This window comes from Equus przewalskii, chromosome X, assembly GCF_037783145.1.
Source record: "Equus przewalskii isolate Varuska chromosome X, EquPr2, whole genome shotgun sequence".
NCBI classification, from domain to species: Eukaryota; Metazoa; Chordata; class Mammalia; order Perissodactyla; family Equidae; genus Equus; species Equus przewalskii.
The window spans coordinates 65,240,826-65,267,363 of NC_091863.1; the positions used below are offsets into that span (position 1 = coordinate 65,240,826).

Below are 26,538 nucleotides of genomic sequence, written 5' to 3' on the forward strand. Positions count from 1 at the left end.
TCACATACCTTAAAGCAAAATAAATTCTAGGTGGAATGAATATCAAGTTGTAAAAATGAAACCATAAGGATACAAGAAGCAAATACAGGCGTATGTTTACATAATTATAGTACAAGGAACGACTTCGTAATCATGACACCAAAGTCAGAAAGCCTAAAAGAATGGACTGGTATACTTGAAAACGTAAAAATTACAAACAAAAGTTCTGACATCACAAAACTCCATAAGCAAATTTAAAAGGCAAAAAATAAAGGAGAAACTACAGTTCTAATATCCTGATAAATAAATAAAAACAAACAAAATGAGCCAATGCAAGATTCTTTCATTTTCTGTATCACAGATGCAAAATTGTATGATTCCATTTATATGAAATGTCCAGAAGATACAAATTTATGTAGTCAGAAAGCGATCAGTGGTTGCCTGACTTTGGAGGTAGAAGTGGGGATTGAGTACAAATGGACTCAAGGAAATTTTGTGAAGTTTTTAAAATATTCTAATATTGGATTTTAGAGATGATGGTTGCACAACTCTATAAAATTTACTAAAAATCATTGAATTCTATATTTACAATGGATGAATTTTATGATATGTAAATTAAACCTCATAAAAATCTTCAGTAAGACAAGGTGTCAGAAGAGAACTGTTTCTATGCTTAAAGTCAAATGAAAAATACTTTTTATGTACATATGGCATAATTCCATGTTATTATTTGAATTATCATTTAGGGAAACACTGGGAAGTATTATAAAGATGATCCAGCATAATTCCCTTATCTTTCAGATGAGGAAACTAATGCCCAATGAATTAAATGCTTTGCCTGAAGTCTCATAATCAGTTAGTGGAAGATCTAGGACTTGCACCCAGGTGGCCTGACTACTAATCTGATGTTTGTCACATTATACTATACTCTCTTTCGTAACAATGCATGTATAATGCTCTAACTGAAATTGACTAGAATTCCAATAAAATAAAAAACTATCATATACTTAATTATAACGTATGGATTGTTGTAATGACCAACATTTCTAAATGTGAAAGATCATTATTGTGGTAGATGAATGTTCCTTGTTGTGATGACTTGATGTGGGAGACTGTTTAGGTGGAGGGAGTAAAAATCAAAAGGGTAAAAGACAAGTGTTGGTAAAGATAGGAAAAAAGAGAACCCTCGTGCACTATTGGTGGGAATGTAAACTGGCACAGCCATTACGGAAAACAGTATGGAGGTTCCTCAAAAAATTAAAAATAGAGCTACCATATAATCCAGCAATCCCTCTTCTGGGTATATACCCAAAGGAAACGAAATTAGTACCTTGAAGAGGCATCTGCACTCCCATGTTCATTGCAGTATTATTCACAGTAGCCAAGATATGCAAACAACCTAAGCATCCATCGACAGATGAATGGATAAAGAAATTGTGGTATATGTACAGTGGAATATTATTCAGTCTTAGAGAATGAGATCCTGCCATTTGCAATGACACAGAAGAACCTGGAGGACATTATGCTAATTGAATCAGCCAGATGCAGAAAGAAAAATACTGTATGATCTCACGCATATGTGGAATCTAAAAAAGTCAAATATGTAGAAGCAGAGAGTAGAATGGTAGTTACCAGGGTGGGGAGGTGGAGAAAATGAAGAGATATTGATCAAGGAGTACAAAGTTGCAATTACATAGGATGAATAAGTATGGACATGTAATGTACAGCAAGGTGATTATAGCTAACAATACTATACTGTATAATGGAAATTTGCTAAGAGAGTAGATTTCAGGTGCTCTCACCATACACAAAAAAAGGTAACTATGTGAGGAGATGGATATGTTAATTAGCTTGACTGTAGTAATCATTTCACTATGCATATGAAAACATGTTTTACACTTTAAATATATTCAATTATTACTAAAAAATAGAATAAAAATAAATCTGTTTCTTTTCAAATGTTTGACCAAATGTTTTGAGGACTGTAGATTTGAAGTGCAGTAAGCTGACAAGCAAGTAAAAATGCATCAAGTTTACAAAAGCTATTATTAGGAGGTGCAGCATATAAAATACCTTGAGAGCTTCCTTCAGACAAACAGATGGATACTTCATCATTTCTGTCATTATCCTCTCCTACTTCAGGACCAGCTTCCTCTCCTGGTGTGAAGGCAGACAAAGAGCCAGATTCGGGCTGCTCAGAAAAATCAGCAGGGCCTCCTCTTGGAGGCGGAACTTCAATCCCCATTAAACGATATTTCCTTCTTCGATTCCCAATCCAAGTCTTTATAAGAGAAATACAACAGGAAGTTTTGTAAACATAGAAAACTTAGTAGTTCTGGCCATTAAAATAATGAATGGATGCTACATAAAATATGATTTAAAAGAATCAATAGATACCTAGAATAATAAAATTTTATTATTACTCAACAAGCTAAAATAAAAATAATGTTTCAACTTTTAAATATCTTATTAGGAGAAAGATGATATTTCTCCAAACATTCAGACTTTCAAGCAACATGCAGTCCATTGCAGAACATGCTTTTGTTTTTGTTTTTCTGGAGAAAATAATCTGCCAAATCTTTCAAAATAAACACAAATTAGTTCTTCTCCCAAAGGGACCAGGCATCCAGCCATGACTATAGTTCATATCCCATTTTCAGTCTTGCTCTTCCTAACTGAAATGTGTTTTCTATTAACTTTGGATGCATAATGGTTACCTGGGTGTTCCAAGTACTCTAAGATTTCATTTTATGGGATTTAGAAGCAATTTTTAAAACATTTTATGTTAAAATAATTTTAGAGTCACAAGCAGTTGCAACGATAGATCTCCTTCACTCATTTTCCTCCAGTTTACATTTTACATAATAGTAGCACAATAACAAAAACAAGACATTGATATTGTACAATACGTCTATGCAGTTCTGTGTTCCTTTATCACACCATTCTTCTCCCTCCCCTTCTGACCATCCTCAACCCCTGGTAATCACAAATCTGTTTTCCACCTCTATAACTGTGTCATTTAGAGAGTATTATATAAATGGAGGAGTCATACAGCATGTGACTTTTTGAAATTGGCTTTTTACACTCTGCGTAATTTTCTGGAGATTTATTCAAGTTGCATGTATCAATAGCCCATTCCTTTTTATTGCTAAGTAGTATTCCACGATAGTTATATATCATTTTTTCCCATTTTCTTTGCAATGTTTGTTTAACCATTTACTCTTTGAAGGACACTTGGGGTGTTTCCAATTTTTGGCTACTACATATAAAGCGCTTATGAACAGTCATGTACAGGTTTTTGTGCAGATATAAGTTTTCATTTCTTCAGGATAAATGCCCAAGAATGCAAGTGCTGGGTCGTATGGTAATCGCATGTTTAGTTTTATAAGAAACTGCCAAATTGTTTCCAGGAGAGTTGTACTATTTTACATTTCTACCAGCAATGTATGAGAGATTAGTTTCTTGGTATTCTTGAAAGCATTTGGTATTGTCAGTAATTTTAAAACAAATTGCATCTGTTCTCCTTGGTGCGTGTAACGATAGATCATCAAGTTCTTAATTTGATTTCCCCAATGGCTAGTGATGGTGAAAATATTTTCAGATTTTTATTTGCCATCCATATATCCTTTTCAGTGAAACGTCTCTTCATGTCTTTTGCCTATTTTCTAATTAAGTTGTTTTTTCTAATGTTGAGTTTTGAGAATTCTTTATATATTCTAAATATGAGTTTTTGTCAGATATTTGGTTTTGCAAATATTTTCTTTGGTTCTGTAGCAGATATGAGTTCTTTGTCAGATATGTGGTTTGCAAATATTTTCTTCCAGTCTGTAGCTTATATTTTCATTGTCCTGGTCTTTCATGGCCCACAAGTTTTTAATTTTGATGAAATCCAGGCTATTGCTTTTTTCTTTTACAGATTGTGCTTTTAGTGCCATTTCTAAGCGTTCTTCGCCAAGTCCTAGGTCTTGAAGATTTTCCCCTGTTATCTTCTAAAAGTTTTATAGCTGTATTTTTTACATTTAAATCTATGATCCATTTTGAGTTCATTTTGTATAAGGTATGAAATTTAAGTGAAGTTTCATTTGTGTTTTCCTATAGATATCCAATTGCTCCATCATCACTTCTTGAAAAGACTTCCTCCATTGAATTGCTTTTGCACCTTTGTCAAGAATCAACTAAGCTGGCCATACTTGTACATGGTTATTTCTACATTTTTTATTCTGTTCCACTGATGTATATGTCTATCCTCCTGTCAATACCACACAGTCTTGATTACTGTAGCTATATAATAAATCTTGAAATTAGGTAGTGGACTGGATTTCTTCTATTTTATTCTTTTTTTTCCAGGATTGTTTTAGCTGTACTAGCGTATTTCCTTTCCATATGAATTTTAGGCTTGTCTAAATGGAAAAAATCTTGCTGGGACTTTTATAGAAATTATGTTAAACCTATATATCAATTTGGGGTGAATTTACATTTTTACTATGTTGAGTCTTCCACTCCATAAACACAGAATGTCTCTCCATTTATTTAGAACAACTTTGATTTCTTTCATCAGTGTTTTGTAGTTTTTATTATACAAGTCCTGTACGTGTTTTGTTAGATTCACACTTATGCATTTGATTTTCTGAGTGATTGCAAATAATATTATATCTTTAATTTCAGTTTCAATGTGTTCATTTTAACTATATAGACACACAATTGATTTTTGTGTGTTAATCTTATATCCAAAGACCTTGTTGAATTCACCTATTATTTGTAGGAGTGTTTTGTAGTTTCCCTAGGATTTTCTACAAAGCCAATCATGTCTCTTTTATTTCCTTTTCTTGCATTATTGCTCTGGCTAGAACTGGTAGTACTATGTTGAATAAAGGTGGCCAGAGTGGACATTTTCTTTTGTTCCTGATCTAGGGGGGAAAGCATTCTATTCACCATTAAGTATAATGTTAGCTGTAGGTTTTGGGCACTTGTGGGTTTCTTTTTAGGGAAGTATTTTAATGATGAACTCAATTTCCTTAATGGTTATAGGGCTATTCAGGTAACCTATTTCTTATTGGGTGAGTCGTGATAGTTTGCACTTTTTGAGGAATTGACCCATTTCATTTAAATTGTCAAATTTGTGCATTTAGAGGTGTTTGTGGTATTGTCTTATTATCCTTTTCATGTCTGCAATGTCTGTAGTGATATCCTCTATTTCATTCCTGATATTAGTAATTTGTGTCTTCTCCTTTTTTTTACTTTGCTCATTTTGCTAGATATTTGTCAAGTTTACTGATCTTTTCAATGAGCCCACTTATTTTTTAATTTTTTAACTAATTAATTTTTTTTTAAAGATTGGCACCTGAGCTAACAACTGTTGCCAATCTTCTTTTGTTTTATTCCTGTTTTTTCTCCCCAAATCCCCCAAGTACATAGTTGCATATTTTAGTTGTGTGTCCTTCTAGTTGTGGTATGTGGGACGCTGCCTCAATGTGGCCTAATGAGCAGTGCCTTGTCCGCGCCCAGGATCAGAATCGGCGAAACCCTGGGCCGCCAAAGCAGAGCACGCAAACTTAACCACTCGGCCACGGGGCCAGCCCCTAATCTATTTTTTATTTTTATTTTTTTACCTTTTGACCCCTTTCGCTCATTTCTCCCCCCCCCCCAACCCTCTGCCTCTGGTAACCACCAATCAGTTTTCCAGATTAATTAGTTAAAAAAAAAAAACTTAATAGACTCTTTTTTTGACTAGTTTTAGGTTTACAGAAAAAAATTCTGTGAAAAACACAGAGTTGCCCATATACCTCTCACCCGCCAGTCAATTTCCTCTGTTTTTAACATCTTTCTAAAATTAATGTGGTGCATTTGTTACAATTGATGAACTAATACTGGTAGATTATTAAGTAAAGTCCAGAGTTTACATTATGTTACAGAATGTTGTACATTCTATACACTTTAGCAAATATATAATGGCTTGTATTCACCATTACAGTATCATACAGAATAGTAGTTTCACTGCTCTAAAAATCTCCTGTGTTCCACCTGTTCCTCCCTCTCTCCTCCCCACAAGTCCCTGGAAACCAGTGATCTTACTGTCTCTCTATATTTTTGCCTTTTCTAGAATATCATATACTTGGTATCATACAGTATGTAGCCTTTTCAGATTGGCTTCTTTCACTCAGTAACATGCATTTAAGTTTCTTCCATATCTTTTCATAACTTGACAGCTCATTTCATTTTATCCATTGTCTGGGTGTACCACAGTTTGTCTATTAATCTACTGAAGGACATTTTGGTTGCTTCTAATTTTTTGCAATTATGAAAAAACTTGCTGTAAACATTTGTGTGCAAGTTTTTGCGTGGACATAAGTTTTCAACTCATTTGGGTAAATACCAAGAAGCACAGCTACTGGATCATATGTTAAGAGTATATTTAGTTTTCTAAGAAACTGCCAAAATGTCTTGCAAAGTATCTGCACCATTTTGCATTCCCACCAGCAATGAATGAGAGTACCTGTTGCTCCAAATCCTCACCAGCATTTGGTGTTGTCAGTGTTTTGGATTTTGGTCATTCTAATAGGTTTGTAGTAGTATTTCATTGTTGTTTTAATTTGCAATTCCCTAATGACACATAGTATTGAGCATCTTTTCATATGCTTATTTGTCATCTGCATATATTCTTTGGTGAGGTGTCTGTTCAGCTCTTTGCCTATTTTAAATTAGGTTGCTTGTTTTCTTATTGCTGTGTTTTAAGAACTCCACAATATTTTGTATATTGTTGAATATTGTTGAGTTCTTTGTATATTTTGGATTACAGTCCTTTATCTGATATGTGTTTTGCAAAGAATTTCTCCCAGTTTGTGGCTTGTCTTTTCAGTCTCTTAAGATTGTCTTTTGCAAATCAGAAGTTTTATATTTTAATGAAGTCCAACTTATCAGTTTTTTGCTTTTATGGATCATGCTTTTGGTTTTGTATCTAAGAAGCCAACAGTAAACCCAAGGTCACCTAGATTTTCTCCTATGTTATCTTTAGGAGTTTTATAGTTTTGCATTTTACATTTATGTCTATGATCCATTTTGAGTTAATTTTTGTGAAGGATGAAAGGTCTATGTCTAGATTAATTTTTTTGCATCTGGATGTTCAGTTGATCCGGCGCCATTTAAAAAGACTATCCTTTTTCCATTCAATTATCATAGTGCCTTTGTCAAAGATCAGTTGACTATATTCATGTGGGTCTATTTCTGGGCTCCCTATTTTGTTTTACTGATCTATTTTGTCTATTCGTTCATCAATACCACACTGTCTTGATTAGTGTAGCTTTACAGTAAGTTTTGAAGTTGAGTCGCATCAGTCCTCTGACTTTATTCTTTTCTTTTGATATTGTATTGGCTATTCTGCTTCTTTTTCCATTCCATATAAACTTTAGAATCAATTTATTGATATCCACAAAATAACTTGGGATTTTGAATGAGATTGCATAAATCTATACATCAAGTTGGGAAGAATTGACATCTTGAAAATATTGAATCTTTCTATCCATGTACATGGACAATCTCTCCATTTATTTAAATCTTCTTTCATCAGAGTTTTATAGCCTTCCTCCTATAAATCTTGTACCTATTTTGTTAGATTTATATCTAAGTATTTTATTTTTGGGGTGTTAATGGAAATGGTACTTTTTTCAATTTCACTGATTTTTCTCATACCTTTATTATTCTTTCATTTTCTTTGTGTTTACCTTGTTCCTCTTTTTCTAGTTTCTTGAGATGACAGTTTAGATTTTTGATTTGAGATTTCCCTCTTTGCTAATGTATGATTTAGTACAGTTATGTGTCACTTAACAATGGGGATACATTCCAAGAAATGTGTCATTAGGTGAGTTTGTCATTGTGTGAACATTATAGAGTGTACGTACACAAAGCTAGATGGTATAGCCTACTACACACCTAGGCTATACAGTACTAATATTATGGGACCACAGTCATAAATGTGGTCCATTCTTGACCAAAACATCATTATGCAGCACATGACTACTATAAATTTCCCCCTCAACACCACTTTAGCTGCATCCCACAAATTTTGATATGTTGCATTTTCTTATTTTCATGCAGTTCAATGTATTTTTACCTTCACTACTCTCTAATGTTCTTCCTTTATTTATATAGATTCAAGTTTCTGACCTATATCATTTACCTTCCCTCTGAAGAACTTCTTTTAACATTTCTTGCAAGGCAGTTTTACTGGCAACAAATATCCTCAATATTTGTTTGTGTGAAAAAGTTTTTATTTCTCCTTTACTTTTGAAGAATAATTTCACAGAATACAAAATTCTAAGTGGGTGGAGTTTTTTTCTTGCAAGACTTTAAATATTTCACTCCACTCTCATCTTCCCTGCATGTTTTCTGAGGAGAAGTCAGATATAACTTTTAACTCTGTTTCTTTATAGGTAAGATTTTTTTCCCTCTGGATTCTTTCAAGATTTTTTTCTTTATCTTTGATTTTCTGTTTTCTCCAGTTTGAATATGATATGCCTAGTTATATTCTGTGGGGCTTTTTTCTTTTTTGGCACTTATCTTGCTTGGTGTTCTGTAAGTTTCCTGGATCTGTGGTTTGGTGTATAACATTAACTTAAGGGAAATTCCCAGCCATTATTGCTTCAAATATTTCTATTTCTTTTTCCTCCTTCTGGTATTGCCATTATGCATATGCTATGCATTTTGTGGTTGTCCCACACTTCTTGGATATTCTGTTCTGTTGAGGTCTTTTTTTTTCTCTTTGCTTTTTGTTTTTGGAAGTTTCTACTGACATATCCCTAAGCTCACAGATTCTTTCCACAGCCATGTCCAGTCTACCAATGAGCCAACCAAGGGCATTATTCATTTCTGCTACAGTGTTTTTTATCTCCAATATTTCTTTTTTAATTAAAAGTTTTATTTCTCTACTTACATTACTCATCTGTTTTTGCATGTTGTCTACTTTTTACACTAGAGTTCTAGCATATCAATCATAGTCATTTTAAATTCTGGGTCTGTTAATTCTAATATCCTTGACATATCTGAGTCTTGTTCAGATGCTCGCTCTGCTTCTTCAAACTGTGGAGTGTTTTTGCTTTTGTTTTGCCTTTTAATATACTTTATAATTTTTGGTTAAAAGTCAAACAGGACGTACTAGGTAAAGGGAGCTCTGGTAAATAGGCCTTTAGTTTGTGGTGGTGAAGTATGGCGTGGGGAAACATTCTATAGTCTCATGATTCGGTCTCAGTATTTTAGTGAATCTGTGTACCTGGCCTGTGAATTTCACAAGTGCTTCTCAGTCCTTTCCACCACCTTTAGGTATGACATAAAGGCTAGGGGAGCTAAAGGTGGGTATTTCCCCTCATCCATGTTGGTTAGGCTCTGATAAGTCCCCAGCAAGTTAGCCTCTGGTAAAATAGTTTTTCTTTAGTGCAGCCCTTGTCAAGAAGAACAGAACGCTCTGGTATATTTTAAAATAGGTACTTTTCTCCTGCCCTTGCCAAGCATGAGGGAATTTTTACCCCATGTTCATAGTAAGAAGCTGGTAGAGCTTCTGTAGGTAAAACTCACAAGTATGGGGTTTCCCTTATGAATGGGCCCCCTGGAGTTTTTAACTCTCAGACTTGTCCACACTGAGCCTCCGGCAATTTGTCAATTATAGCTTAGGTTTTCCTACCCCACTACAGATTCCCACAGAGGTTTCTTTTCCGGTAAGTTGTGATTCTCTGTGTTTGCCTGCCTATTTCTCCAATTTTGGGGACAGTGGTTTGCTCTCTACCTCATTTATCTGGCAGACCTAAGAAGAGTTACTGATTTTTCCGTTTGTTCAGCTTTTTGGTTGTTGTTAGGGCAAAGTGACAGCTCCAAGCTCCTTAAATGTCAGAGTGGAAACTGAGAATCCAATGTATTTTTTAATTTCCGTTGCGATTTCCTCTTTGACCTGTGGATTACTGTGTAACTTCCAAGCATTAGAGATTTTTCTGTTATCTTTTTGTTATTGACTTCTACTTTGGTTCAATTGTGGTCAGGAACATATGCTGTATGATATCAATTTTTTCAATTTATTGAGGTTTGTTTAATGGCTCAGGATGAGGTTTATCTTGATATGTGTTCCATGGGTACTTGAAAAGAATGTGTATGCTACGGTTGGTTGACTGTGTGTTTTATAAATGTCCATTCGATTCTGTTGATTAAGGGTGGTTTTTTTGACATACAAAAAGCTGTGTATAATTAATGTATGCGACTTGAGGAGTTTGGAGATAACCATATAACTGTAAAACCATTACCTACCCCATCTATGCCATAAACCTATCCATCACCTCCAAAAGTTTCCTCCTATCCTCTTATTTACTATTATTATTATTACTGTTATTATTACTTTGTGATGAGATGACTTAACAAGATTTACTCTCTTAGAAAATTTTTAAGTATATAATATTGTTGACTTTAGGCACTGGGCTGTGCAGTAGATCTCTAGGACTTATTCATCTTGTGTTAGCTGAAACGTTGTACACTTTGACTAATAGCTCCTCATTTTCCCCTCCCCCATCTCTTGGCAACCACCATTCCATTCGCTGCTCCAATTAATTTAACTATTTAGATTCATCATATTAGTGTTATTATGTAGTATTTGTCCTTCTGTGTCTGATTTATTTCACTTAGCATAACATCCTCCAGGTTCATCCATGTTGTCGCAAATAGCAGGATTTCCTTCTTTTTAAGGCTGAATAATATTCCATTGTATGTATATACCACGTATTCTTTATTTGTTCATCTGTTGATGGACATTTAGGTTGCTTCCATGTATTGGGTATTGTGAATAATGCTGCGATGAACACAGAAGTGCACATATCTCTTCCAGATAGTGATTTAATCCTCTTTGGATATATACCCAGAGGAGAGATTGCTGGATTGTAGTTCTAACTTTAGTTTTTTGAGGAACCTCCATATGGTTTTCCATAGTGACTGCACCAATTACCATCCTCATCAACAATATACAAGGGTTCCCCTTTCTCCACATCCTCTCCAACATTTATTATCTTTTATTTTATTGATAATAGTCATCCTAACAGGTGTGAGGTGATATCTCAACATGGTTTTGATTTCTATTTCCCTGATGATTAGTGATGTTGAGCACCTTTTCATACGCTTTTTGGCCATTTGTATGTCTTTCCTCGAAATACGTCTATTCAGTTCCTATGCTCATTTTTAAATCAGTTTGTTTGTTTGTTTATTGTTGAGTTGCAGGAGTTTCTTATATAGTGTGGATATTAGCTTTTTATCAGATAAATGATTGGCAAATATTTTCTCCAATTCTGTAGGTTGCCTTTTAATTTTGTTGATTATTTCCTTTGCTGTGCAGAAGCTTTTAGTTTGACTTAATCCTGCTTGTCTATTTTTGTTTTTGTTGCCTGTGCTTTGATGTCATATTTGATGTCAAGAAATCATTGCCAAGGACAATGTGCAGAATCTTTTCTTCTAGAAGTTTTATGATTTCAGGTCTTATGTTTAAGTCTTTAACCAGTTTTGTGTTGATTTTTTTGTATCGTATAAGATAAGGGTCCAATTTCATTCTTCTGCATCTGGACATTCAGTTTTTCCAACAACATTTATTGAAGAGACCATCCTTTCTCCGTTGTGTATTCTTGGCACCCTTGTCAAAGATCAGTTGACAGTATAAGCGTGGGTTTATTTCTGAGCCCTCTATTCTGTCCCATGATTGAAAGCATTTTTGAGTTCTTCTATATCATTGATGATTTTCTGTGTAATAATTCTATCACTTTTTGATAAAAAGGTGATGAAATCTCCAAATATAATTTTGGATTTGCCTATTTCTCCTTTCAGTTTTATCAGTTGTTACTACACATATTTTGCAGCTTTGTCATTTGGTGCATATATATTTAGGATTCCAAGGTCTCTTTGGTGGATTAACCCTTTTATTATGTGTAATATCTCTCTTTGTCCCTGGTAATCTTCTTTGCTCTGAATTCTGCTTTGGAGCAGGATATGGTAATAATAAAATGAAACAATATTCCAAACTGCTTTTCGTTTAAATGTATATTACTACATATTTGTATTCTGTGTATGCTATACATAGAGGGTACACCTTTCTGTTAGAGATTCATTCACCTGATATTAATATACTCACTTCTGCTTTCTTTTGATTCATGCTTGCATGCTATGCATTTTTATCCTTTTAATTTCAATCTACATATATCAGTATATTTTAATTTCTTGTAGACAGCATAAACTTGGGTCATTTAAGCAAATCTAGTTTGCTAACCTCTTTTTTTAATTGGTGAATTTAGACCATTTAAATTTAATGCAATTATTGCTATCTATGGCTTATGCATGTCATTTAACTTTTTTGCATTGTTTGTTCTTTGTGGGTTTTTTTCCTATTTCCCCCCCTGCATTCCATGGGTTGTTTGAACATTTTTTAGAATTCCATTTTGATTTATGTATAGAACTTTTCCTGTATCTCTTTGTATAGGATACAGTTATATAGCTCTCGATCTATCTATCTATCTATCTATCACCAATCATCTATCTGTCCATCATCTGTCTTGTGAAGACTTTCACAATGTTGTGGAAGTCCAGGTTTTCTACTTGGCTTCCATTGACACTCAATGGAGGAGGGGATTCTCTTCACTCTTGGATGAATTTGGGCTTCCAGTATCTCCACTAGGTCTCCTCTAACACTACCTTAATGAGGAGGGGTAAATGGTCCTCATTACATTTAAGTGGGGGTGGGGGTAGGGATGAAAGTCCTCTACTGACATGGCAGGGGAAGGGGGGAAGAGGAATTTTTAATGCTCAGCTCTGCACTCTTTCTTCTCTGACACCCCTCTGTGAGAGGTTGAGGCATCTAGTTGTAGCCTGGTAAGGGAACAAGTCTAGGCAGTCCACGTGGCCTTTTCTGGTAGGGGTGGGGATGTGGCTACAGTTTTTTTCTGTGGTGTCTAGCTAGAGTAGAGAGGTTATTGTCTACATGTTTTCTGTCTTGCTAAGCTGCCCTTTTCCTTGTTCTCTGGCTAGAGAGAATAGACTTTTCTTGGGTCGTTTTGGTTGCACTCATTGATGTTTCCGGGTTGTTAGCCTCTCCAATATCCAATCTGGGGTATATGAGACAAAAATAAAATTCAAGGAACTCACCACTGTGTCATTCCTTAGGTCACGTGGTCCCTAGCAGATATGACTTCTTTCTACCCTTCACAGTCTTCTTATGTTTGTTTTACATATAATGTCCAGGGATTGTAGTTATACTTAGTGGGGAAAATTATGTCTGCTCCATCTTTTGGAAGCAGCAGTCTAAAACCAATTTTATTCTCAGCTTTCTCATGCAATTTTCAAAAAGCTCATTTTATATGACTAATGTTTGTAAACTTTATAGCTTTGCCATGCGAATCTACACAGTAGAATTGTCATGCCAATCTACAAAGTGCAAGAACAATTCTTAAAACCTGTGTACTGTCTTTTAGTCCAGAAAGCCATTCAATAACATTTCATAATTTCAGGTCTAAATTTGATGACGGTACCCTTTTTTTGTATACCAAGTTGAATTTCTCCTATGCAACAAGGCCCACATAAATACAAAGCCACCTTAGATAATCTCTAATGTAAATAAAAACATGAATGACATTAACTTTATACTTGGTAAGATTTTGCAAAAAAAAGTGCAGAGCAAAACAGAAGGACTATTCACTTAGTTCAAGAAGACTAATTCTTCTTTATATTTGTTAGAGGGCATTTCCTTTTCAAATCCAGGAAATATAATACCTTGGATGTATTTAGCATTCAATGCTAAATGTGAAGCCTGAAACACATGGATTGTTTTGGTAGAATCCCAAGTGGAAATTACCCAGTAGAAAAGAAAAATATTAGTGGATATCAATTTTCCTAGCTTTTCTAACTTCCTCCATAGGAAAAATACTAGTTTAAAGAGCATAGCTCCATTTCAATTTCCCATTACATGTTCTCACTGAGAATGAACTGCTAGACTTCAGAAAAAGTAAAGAACTGCAACTTCTTACTAAAGCTCCATTAAATTTTCATGGACTTTCTCTATTTCCTATCTGTGAATACTGATGCTTATCAAATTCTAAATGCAGAAGCTTCTCTTTTACAATAATCCCAGCTACTAATGCTTGTGAAAATGATGGTACAGGCAGAAGGAAGAAGATACCAGTTTCCTGAGGATGCTTCTTGCTTCTTTTGGGTCATAAAAGTTTTGGAAGAGAGAAGAAAATGGAAAGCAGAAACCAATTTCTACTTATTTTTGACTCCTTTTGCATCCTTCTTTGGAGAAATGAGTGACTGTTGAATGTACAATGATGAAGGTAAAATAATATATCGTGTAAACATTCAGGTTATGTGAGTTTTTATTGCATGCTAGGGCTAAAATAGCTCTTCTTTGGCCATTCCTCAAAACTGGAAGGCACTGAGAAAATTATTCAATATGCAAACATAACTAGTCTAACCTTCCATTCAATGTTAAAGTCCTTTCTTCAACATTCTAAGTGGATGGCTATTTAGTCTTTGCATGAAAACTTCAACAATGTGGAACACACTACTTTGCAAGCTTCCCAAGTCCAGTTTCTGGAGAATCTTTTTCAAAATGTTCTTCCTTAAACTGAACCAATATCTATTGTCCTATTAATTCTAAGCATTGGTTCCAGTTCATCACACTGGATCCATCTGATCCCAAACACCCTCTTCCACATCCCAGCTATCAATTATGTAAAGAGCATTTTTTCCTCTGTTTCATATTAAACATCCCTACTTTTGAAATATACTATTTTTAACTCATTTTATATGACCCATGGGCAAGTTATTTTATCACTCTGGGCCTCAGATTTCCTTTCCGACGAAACTGCAAAATGAAGGAACTGGTTTCTAAATCTTTTGTCTCCTGTATAATCTTTGTCCCTCAGGATGCTCATACGTCTATAGAATAATACTGTATCTTTTCAACCAGAACTCTTATGTATTGATGGCACAAATATAATGGCTATTAAAAATGAGGACTCTCAGGATCTGTAAGCTTCTAAGAATACTTCTATTAAAATAATATAAAAAAATATTCCAAACTGCTATTAGTTTAAATTTATATTATTCTTCATTTGTATCTGTGTATGCTATATGTAGAGAGCACACTTTTCTGTTAGATATTCATTCGTTCATTACAAAAATATTACTGCACATCAGCTATGTACCAAGCACAGTTCTAGTGTGGGGGATACAGTAGGGAACAAGCAGGCATGATCTATGTCCTCATGGGACATAAACTCAGAATCTTGTAGAGGTATAGACAATAAATGAATAGACAAGAAAATAAAAATTACAAAATTTGACCTAATATTTTGAAGGGAAAGAACCAGTTAGAATATTTAGCCACAATGACATAGTGTAGTGACATGACGTCTTTTCCAAATTTACCTGATCATAAGAATTATTGGGTGAAAGGAAACATACAGATTCCCAGGTTCTTCCCTGAAAATCCTGATTTATTACATCTGGGATGGGGTGATCTATATTTTTAAGAAGTATGCAAGATAATTCTTATGACAAAGCATACACAGGGGAAGTGGAAATGTAAACAACGTTAGACTGGTGATAAAGAGATCTGGCCTCTAGTCACTGGCTGTGTGACTTTGAGTAAGCCATTCTCTTACTTATTCCCATTCTTATTATATAAAATAACAGCATAGAATTCAATCTCAACGTGCCTGCCAGCTTTGAGTCAATGTCCGTTGGAGATAATACAGAGTTTACTATTATTTGTATTGCACACACATTGGGAGCGGAGGGTTATACCAAACACAAAAAGCAAGATAAAAGCAGTATAAGTGAAAAGCACTCTTCTATTTAAAGACATTTCAAATCTAGTCATACTCCTTGGAAATTAAATATAAACTAAATGCAAAAACATACATCTGTTTTCTGTGAAATTTATTTAAGCCTTTCAAAACATATTTCAAACATCCAAACGTGTTGTTTATATAAATATCTGACCACACAAGGGTACGTTTTGACATATGTCCACTATAACCCAAACACAGAAGGAAAGGGTAGGCATTAAGCTGAATTGTAGAGAGATAGGGAAGGGAACTAACTTATATTGAGGACTTATGGTGCATTACACTTATTATCCACATATATTATCTCAAAATAATCCTCTGTTGTATTATCTTCATTTACTGTTAACTGAAGCACAGAGGCATGAAAAATTTGACCATGCTAAATTGCAAGATCCTTAGGAGAACTGTGTTTTTTCCATGACACCTAGAAGCATTCTGCCACATAGGAGGTGTTCAGTTTGCCTTTTATGAATGAATAAGTCAATAAATTATAAGCACTAACCAGAGAATGACATTCCAAGTTAAAGAGATATAGGCACATAATAATATTCAATAAGGTTAAGGGAAAAACATGCCAAGTTTGCTTCCTAGACTTTTCAGAAGTATAAGATATAACAATAAAACATGAATCTAAAATTTCCAAATTATACCACAAGTAATGGTTAACTAGACGTCCTGAGGCAAAGTGCATTTTGGTGATCAATAACTAGAAGGTCTATTAGACTTAAAATATCTATATAGTTTCTCCTGAAACATCAAGAATATATTTATGTAGCAAATATATTCTTCTTTGGAGTTAATCTACCAAATATTACATAGGAGGTCCTCTTACAACACATCACCTTTTCAAATTGTCTCTCTGACTTTGGCATGCTGGCATTTTGGAAAATAACTAGAAACAAAAGGATAATAAGAAGTTCCCTATTCTTTCCTCTCGTAGAAGTTTTAACTAGCCTTAAACAAGAAGAAAATGGTAACACTTTGTCCTCTTTCTGTATGTTAGGACTTTTTATAGGGAGAGAGGGCTCTGTACACAGCAGTGACTGAGTGAGGGTCCCAAAATCAATGGCTTTGTCCATTTTTTACTGTAATTATGTCTAAAACCCCTTGGTATCGAAGAGAATCCCAGCCAGGAACTCTGTGGTTATCCTGTCTTTCATTTTGGGAGAGTATATTTTTAGGAATACCCTGTCCTGTCTCTTCTCTCCTACAGTATGGGGTCTCAAGGAGCCCCTATGGCAGTCAATGAAGTCTGAAAGCTGCTGTCATCGCACATGGTGTTTATTAGTATCCATGGCAGATTGAATACAAGCAAAAGTGAAAAACTCAGTAGAAAAGTTGGAAGATAAATTTGAGGATACCCTACTGAAAGTACAGCAAAAGGACAAACATTGAAAATGGAAAGCCTAGGGTGACAGTTGTGCTCCATGTACAGAATAACCAATCCAGATTGGAGCAGATCAGAAGATTCCAGGAAAAATTGCTTCAAGATGATAAAATTTTTACACTACCAAATGTGTATGAATGTATTGAGAGGAGATATATACAACTGGAAAAGAATTTGAGGCTAAATAAACAGTAAGTATCTAGAAAATTAAGCAGGCAAACATACTAAAAATAAAAACTAAGTAAATAATGAACTTCAAGGAAACAAAATAGCGTTATGCAGAAAATGGCAAATAATATTATACTACATAATTCAAATATGTAAAGCATGTACATAATCATAATAATGTTAACATTAAATATCAAATTAATCAAAATTATGAAATAACTATACCGGAAGGATAAGAAGAGACGAACTAAGCATGTAAGTGAAAGGATCAGTGAAGAGATTTTGAAAGAGATCAAAAACAGCCTCACATTTTATAGTGGAAAATCAATCACCAATTCCTAGGACTGAAAAATCAAGAAGTAGCAATATAAACAGATATGAGAGAGATTCCTAGGTGTTCCCCAATACCTGTCTTCTCCCTCTTCCAGAATAATGGAAAATTTAGCTGGGCACATGGCTGACCACAACATCACCACGTTTGTAGCTTCCCTTGCAGTTAGGTATGACCACGTGACTGATCTTTTGCCAATAGAATATTAGTGAATGTGTCTTGTGGCAGTTTCTTGGGATCCCATTTAGAAGATAGCTGGTGCAGACGCTTTGCCCTTTCTTTCTCCCCCCTCTCTGTCATGCTGCCTAGACCATAAATGCCATTATTTTAGACCTTGAAGACAAGGTCTACATCATAGAGATGGAAGAATGGAAGGTGGAAGGCACCAGAGTCTCTGAGAACCTACAGAGCAGAATAGCCATGCCAGCTTTAAGTTACGTATCCTTGGACTTGTACATGGTATTGAAATATCTTGTCTAAGCCGCTGTTGAGTCTTTTTGTTATTCACAGCCTAACAATTTTAATTAGTTCAGCACATTATTCATAGATGGAGGTAAATACCAAAGGAATTGCCTAAAGGAGTGGAAAGTGGTTGACTGGCTATTGGGAAATGGTAGGAGGGGAGGAGTGAGGAATGTTGGTTTTGCAGCAAGTTCTACAGAACTTGACTCCCTAAGCTACGTGCATGTATAACTTTGATTTTAAAAAACAAACGACAGTGACAACAAAACACATGCTCTGCATTTCCCTATTCCTGGCTTTTGCTTAGGCTCCTCATACCATGATCTCACTCCAGTTCCTCTTTAGTCATTTGTATTCTTGTGTCATCCCTCTTGCTAGACTCCAAGATCCCTAAAAATAGAAAGTGTCTAACGCATTTCTATTTCCTTGTTAGTATATATGGGACATAGCATGTTCAGTAAATACAGGATTTAATTTGATTTCCCATCTATATCCTAACAAAATTAAAAGGAAGGATGTGAACAGGACAGTATTTATTTTGAGAAATTTTTGCTTTATGAATTCTCTCTATACTTCTCCCCCTTTCTTCATGTAATGTATGAGAAAATACTTTATTTCTTCCTCTAGAAGAGTTCTGTGTTTTTGGTCACTAGTTCTTTAATAGTACTTCCTTCTTGATCTTCTGGGATAATCTTCCAGTGTGAGCTGAGGCCTACTCATACTTGCTCATAAGAGCCAACTTTAGCATCACTTCTGAACTCCACGTTGAACGACTCATGGAGTCAGCCATGATGGGATCTTTACACCACAGAAATCAACACATGCTGTAAATCGGGACTTTTTCCTCCCTTAAAGAGCTGATTGCTAAATAGTTACCAGCATACCACTGCCACTATCTAAATCTTATATCAACATCTTTCAATTGGAATGTAAATTATTGTTCCCATGACTGATTAATGTAATTTTTCAATCTAACATTCATTACATATGTGAGATATTTTTCAGATCATGTAATTTTTTAAAGTGTTACTGAGCTATATTTAACATACCATACAGATGATTCACTCATTGATTATGTACAATGAAAAGGTTTTTAATATATCCACAACTGTGCAACAATCACTACTGTCTAATTCCAGAACATTTTCATCATGCCAAAAAGAAACGCTATACCTATTAGCAGTCACTTCTCATTCCTCCCTACCCCCAGCCCCTGGCAACCACTAATCTACTTTCTGTCTCTATAGATGTGCTTATTCTGGACATTTTATATAAATGGAATCATAAATCATATGTGATCTTATGTGACAGGTTTCTTTCACTTGGCAAGATGTTTTCAAAGATTCATCTATTTTGTAGCAAGTTTCAGCATTTCATTTCTTTATATGGCTCTATAATATTCTAACATATGCATATATCCCAATTTGTGTATCCCTTCACTTGATGGACATCTGGGTTTTTCCACTTTTTGGCTTTTAGGAATAATGCTGCTATGAACATCCATGTATAAGCTTTTGAGTGTACATAAGTTTCATTTCTTTTGGGTATACACCTAAGAGTGGAATTGCTGGGTCATATGATAACTCTGTGTTGAAAGTTTTGAGGATTGTTTTCCAAAGTGGCTAAAACACTTTGCATTCTCACCAGAAATGTATAACGGTTATAATTTCTCCACATCCCGGCTGACACTTGTTATTATCTGTCTTTTAGATTACAGCCATCATAGTGGGTGTTAAGTGGCATCTCATTGTGGTTTTGATTTCCATAATGACAAATGATGTTGAGTATCTTTTTGTGTGTTTATTGGCCATTTGCATATCCTCTTTGGATAAATGTCTATTCAAATCCTTTGCCCATTTTTAAATTGCATTATTTGCCTTTTTATTATTGAGATGTAAGAGTTCTTTACATATTCTAGATACACGTTCCTTATCAGATATATGATTTGAGCATATTTCCTCCCATTCTGTGGTTATCTTTTTCACTTTATTAATGGTATTGTTTACAGCACCTCACACAATTTTTTGAAAACTTCCATTTATGACACTCATCAACCACAGCATGAAAATTATTGAAAATATCTTACCCGAACTATTTCACAGTCAACATTTAATTCAGTTGCAACTGCTTCAATTTTCTCTCTACAGACAGAGCCAAGGCTAGTCATACCATTGTCCCAGTACTTCTTAAGGGTGGCTAAGTCTCGGTCACTGAACTGAGTGCGGTCTTGCAGCTGTAAAACACATTTTAAAAAGTTAGAATAATCAAAGGAGAGAATATTACAGAGAGGGTCATCAGGGTGAGAAGTGCTAGGTTACTTTCAACACATAACAGTAGCTAAATTAATTTCACTATTCTTACTCCATGTTCCCTGATTCTGAAATGGGCATTTTCATGGCATTTATTTCTATAATATGAAAGTGTGCTAGAATAAAATGTGTAAAAAAAGTTAACTGATGGCAATTAAGCAATGTTGATTTTAAATGGTTGTAAGCACAAATGATACATCTCATTGTAGAAAATACAGATAAATTTTAAAAAGAAGAGAATCTAAATCACCCACACTTCTGGAAATAACACTTGTTAGCTTTCTAATGCATGTTTTTTTCAAACTTCTTTCTATGATACACATATTCACATTCACACTACATACATTTACAAAATAGCAGAGTCAAGATCACAGCACTGTGCTGCATTTTGATAAGTTAATCTATATTTTCCATTCATAGGTCTCCAACTAATGTTATAATTAATTAAAAAGGTAAATAAGAGAAATGTAAAAAGATAATGTAGCCCTAAAAGAACAATTGATATTTATGGCTTCAGAAAGTCTTATAATAAGCCTATCCTTTTTGCTCTTAGGGTTTTTTTTTTTACCCAATAGGCTACAAACTTTATATATTCTTTTAAGTCAATGAATCCTGGAGGCATCTTTAGGAAGTAAATTAGAAGTATGACAGATTTTGCTAATAAGGAATCAGTAAAAGAAGGATCAAAAGACTCATACAACAGGGCAGAGAGGGTCTATGACAGAGCTAGAAATAGAAATATATCTGATTTTTTTCTAGTAGCTTTATCTCTATGATGTGTCCGATTATCTCAAGGGGTGGTAAAAAATCTAAAAATGAACTTTAATTAAAATATATATCCGGCAAAGCCCCATATGTTTATGTGTTTGTGGTGAGAAAGAGCAAAAGTGAGAGATCAAGAGAGTGAGAGAGAAAGAGACAGCCCGTGAGTGTGAGTGAGTTGAGGACAAATGTTGCAAATTGTAGCATTAAGTATGAGCTTCTGTTGCTGCCTTCTGCCTAAGAAGATATGGTCTTGTCTCACACTGAGGCTAGATGTCAAATCCTTACTAGACATACATTGCTTTCAACATTTCCTTTCTAACTGAAATTTAAAATGGAAACTTCTCCTAAATCAGATTTGGGGTAACAATGGAAAATAATGCATACAACACATAAAACATGACTTAAATAAAGAGTTTTCATAGCTAAAACCGATATACTACTAAACAACAGGTGCAAATTTGTTTTAAAGCTACAACCTTTTAACATGGAATTTTAGCTATGGGAGGAAAAGCAGTATATGAATTCTCAGTTTACTACCAAGAGAGTAAAGTTAGATTGCATAATTAATGTGTGTTGCTTCATAAGAAATACAGTAGTTTGTGTGCATGTGTGTTAATCAGTCCCCTTATCAGCTAAATCTGTTCTCCCTTACTTCAAAAAGTCTTGATGAGTAACATTTATCATGGGTACTAGTACTAAATTACAAGTTCCAAATAAATAAATCAAAACACGTCATCCAAGTCTTTTTTTTGAATCAAGTCAACAACCCTCAAGTTATTTGCTAAATAAAAATCTCATTAGGTACCCATTCTATTTTTATTCTACAATAGTTGTGGAGCTAAAATTCTCAAAATAAAACAGAGAGCAAAATAAATGGTAGTAAGGTTCTAGGTAGATTCAAACAATCTATCATAACAGCCAGCATAACTATTCTCACATTTTTCCACTGCACCAAATTCTCCAGTGCAAGCTAACATAACATTACCGTCAGAATGGAAGGAACAATGAACACACTCAGCCAATTAATTTGTAATTCATTTAGAGGACATCCAAAGCTGATTCATCCCTTAAATTGAACGAAATAAAACCTGATTTGATTTGTTAGCAATGTGCTGGGGTCTCAACATTAGCAATGCTGAAAGCGACCTATTATGGCAATGTCTATTAAACAGAAGCTTCGAGGGGAAGAGCAGTTATTTTTAAAGCTTCTAAGAGCATATTTTAACTAAGAAAATAAATAAGGTAATAAAAATCAATTATCATTAAAACTGTGAATACTCATTTAGAGACGGGGAAAAAAGATAGATACTTAAAGGAGAAGGTGACTTCTTCCCTGAGGAAGCCTGAAGTTGAAATCAGTTTTGTCTTTTGTTGGACTCTAAAGCCACTTTCACCTTACAAGGCATCCCATAACCAAAACGGCTGGCTGAAATGAGGGAGACAAATTAGGCAATTATCTTGTTGATTTTGTGAAAAAGAGAAGCATTCCAGTAACCCTGGCAATCTAGGTGAAAGCTGAGGCTTGCCCCAAGTGACCAGATAATTGTGTTGATTTCACGTGGATTATATTGCAACACAATAAACAGAAACCTTCTGGCCTCTTCACTACTTTCAAGGACATTTCCAGGAATTTAGCTCTTTGTTTTTCTTTTAAAAATAAAACTAGGTGACAAAACTCTGATGTTGGGGAGCAGAGTTCCCTGTTTTAAGTATGTATCCTAGTTAAATGGGGAACTGAGCTATACATTTATACTCAGAAGCAGCCCCACAGAAAGAGAACTATTAAAAATTTCTAACACTTCCCTCAGCTTACTCCCTCAGTTTTCCATATGCTGTGCACTACTCATCACTATCCCAGTCGTCAGTCCAGACACTAGCCTGTGCTGCAGAGATTTCAAACTTGTTTTGTGAAAGTTTGCTCATCTTTCTACTAGCTAATGGGCTCCTTAATAGCAGGGATCTTGTTTTTTAACTTTTATTTTCATTGTTTTATTTCATGCAGTTGATACAAAAAACAGTCAAACAATCAGAAAGGTATAAAGTGAGCTACAGTCTCTCCCCCTTCCTTATTTATAAACTCCCAATCCTGACACCAAAGGCAAGCATCATCAGTTGTTTCCTGAGTAACTTTCCAGGATAAAAATGCATATACATTTACCAAAAAAGTGATGATACTATAAATAATTTTTTTCACTTGCTAGTATATCTTGGAGATCTTTCTGTATTACCATATACAGATCTACTTTAGTCTTTTTAACCGCTACATTGTGCTCCATCACACAGACACTCTACAGTTTACTTAGAATTATCTAATTATGGGCATTTAGGTGGTTTTCCGATTACTGCTATTAAAAACAATGCTCAAATGGACATCCTAGTACATATATCTTGCTTTATATTTGCAATTATATGTGATGGGGAATTCCTAGTCATGTGTTTTGACCACCTCCACATTGTCCAATTGGCCAGGAAGGGATTCCTGCCCTAGGGTTATGAGAATGGCCAAACAGACAACTTCCAACACTGGACAGATGAAATCAACAGTAATGTGTTACATATACTCACAGCCTGGAAGAGGAGAACACTGTATACCACACAGGGACGCGTGGGGATTCCACTTGGGACAGAGTGAACAAGCAGAGCTGTGGTATAACCCCCAAGAGCGGTGAAAACCCTGTTTCCCACAGAAAAATATGATTGGCTTGTTTGAATCATTCTGTGGGCCAGCAGGGAACTGAAGCCCGCTATTCAGGAATAAGCAGGCACTGTGCCTGAGGAGAGTTGTTTGAATATGGTACTTTATCTACAGGAACGTGATAAGACGGGGAACTTATGGTTGGACCAATATTTGAAACCCTATTGGCTTTCCTCAGATGTCAAGACACATATATATGGGGCCTTAATTTTGGGTCTTACACCACAAAATGAAATTGGTGGGTCAAAGAGTATGCACATTTAAATTTTTTAAATACAGCTAAATTGCCCTTGGACAAGGACTGAAATGCATGATAGTCCCTATTTTCCTTTAGCTTTGTCAATGTTAGGTATTATCCAAGTTTGAAATTTTTGTTAGTTTTGCAAAAAAATGGTATCTTATTGTTTTGATTTGTATTCCTGTAAGTAAGACCAAGTACTTTTATATGCTTATTGGCCTTATGATTTACTTTTCTGTGAAATGCTCATTTAAAGGATCATGCTTTTCTTTCTTCTTTATTATTTTTTTAAATTTGTATACCCCTAGTAACCAATACTGTGCTAAACATGTCAGAGAGATCTTTTTTTGTACACATATTTTTAATCACATTGAATACATTTTCTATGATCAGCAGTGCATTACCCTTTTAAATTATGTATATGATTTTTAGAAAATCTTATGCTGTACAGATATATCATTCCATTCAATTTATTTATTGATACATTCTCTGTCCTCAGTGAAAGTGTCTTCTTGTCTATAAGGGGTTGACTATGAGGTCTTCAAAAGGAATGCTCTTTTGCGACTTCTGAGTGCAAATTTAATTTGACTAATATTTTCTTCAAATTGTGGTAAAATACATACGCTATAAAACGTACCATTTTAACTACTTTTAAGTGTACAGTTCAGTAGTGTTAAGTATATTCACATTGTTGTGCAACCAATCTCCAGAAGTTTTTCACACCCATTAAACAACAACTCTCCATTTCCCCCTCTCTCCAGCCGCTGGCAATCATCATTCTACTTTTTGCTTTAAGTAGTTTGACTACTCTAGATAGCTCATGCAAGTGGAATAATACAGTATTTGTCTTTTTGTAACTGATTTGTTTCACTTAGCATAATGTCCTCAAGGTCCATCCATGTTGTAGCATGGGTCAGAATTTCCTACACTCATTTGTTCATCGATGCATCTGTCATTGCATGTCCGGATTGTTTCCACATTTTGGCTATTGTGAATATGCTGCTTTGAACACTGATGTACAGGTATCTGTTTAAATCCCTCCTTTGAATTCTTTGGGGTATGTACCTGGAAATGGAATTGCTGGATCATATGGTAATTCTATTTTTAATTTTTTGAGGAACCATCATACTTTTTTTCATAGTGGCTGTACCATTTTACATTCCCACCGACAGTGCACAAATTTCTAATTTCTCCACATACTCACCAATATTTGTTATTTTCTGTTGTTTTTTTTTAATAGTAGCCATCCTAATGGGTGTGAGGTGATAGCCCACTGTGGTTTTGATTTGCATTTTCCTGATGACTAGTGATGTTGGAATCTTTTCATATGCTTGCTAGCCATTTGTATATTTTCTTTGGCAAATGTCTATTCAAGTCCTTTGCCCATTTTTAAATCAGGTTGTTTTTGTTGTTGTTGAGTTGTATGAGTTCTTTATATATTCCTAATATTAACCCCTTATCAGATAAGAAATTTATCCTTTACATTCTGATAATTTCTAGTCCTTGAATTTCTGAGATATATTCCTGTGATGATTAATTTTATGTGTCAACTTGACTGGGCCATGGAGTGCTCAGACATATGGTTCATCGTTATTCTGGGTGTATCTGTAAGGGTGTTTCTGGATAATATTAACATTTGAATCAGTAGACTGAGTTAAGCAAACCACCCTCCCTAAAGTAGGTGGGCCTCATACAATCAATTAAGGACCTGAATAGAACAAAAAGGATGAGTAAGAGGGCACTCCTTCTACCTGACTGCATGAGCCAGAACATTGGTCTTTTCTGGCCTTTGGACTTGGACTGAAACATTGGCTCTTCTCGGATCTGGAGCCTGCTGTTTTTCAGACTGGATCTTGCACTATTGGCTGTCCTGGTTCTCAGGCCTTTAGACTTCGACTGGAACTACACTTTGGCGCTCCTGGGTCTCTAGCTTGCTGACTGCAGATCTTGGGACTTCTCAGCCTCCATAATCATGTGAGCCGATGTCTTATAATAAATCTCTGCCTCTGTGTGTGTGTCTCTCTCTCTCTCTATATATATATACATTCACACACACACACACATACATTCATCCTATTGGTTCTGTTTCTCTTGAGAACTCTGACTAATATAAAACCTTTATAATCCCAAGGCCACTTACACTTTATTCTTGAGAACTCCCTTCAGTTTTACACCATAGGTGTCTGGGCATGCGGCATGTCGATCTTTGGTCACAGGAGTACTGTCATCCAAATCCCTGACCCAACATCCTTCTAAAGTCACCACATGTGAGAACTTACTGTCATTTTTGGTTTCATTCTTTTAAAAAGATCAATAGTCAACTCTGGAGTTTAAACTGACATTGCCCAGA

At 35.0% G+C, this 26,538-nt stretch overlaps 1 protein-coding gene across 3 annotated transcripts in view; it reads right to left on the reverse strand.

The window, feature by feature from the left end:
• Positions 1-26,538, reverse strand: part of HDX (highly divergent homeobox) — a 193,334-nt gene that overhangs the window by 20,529 nt on the left and 146,267 nt on the right. For all 3 annotated transcript variants that reach the window (XM_070603404.1, XM_070603405.1, XM_070603406.1), the window contains 2 exons: positions 20,268-20,414; positions 2,053-2,260 (listed from right to left, as the gene is read on the reverse strand). In XM_070603404.1, the coding sequence (XP_070459505.1) occupies positions 2,053-2,260; positions 20,268-20,414 (355 nt within the window). The remainder of the gene's footprint in view (positions 1-2,052; positions 2,261-20,267; positions 20,415-26,538) is intronic.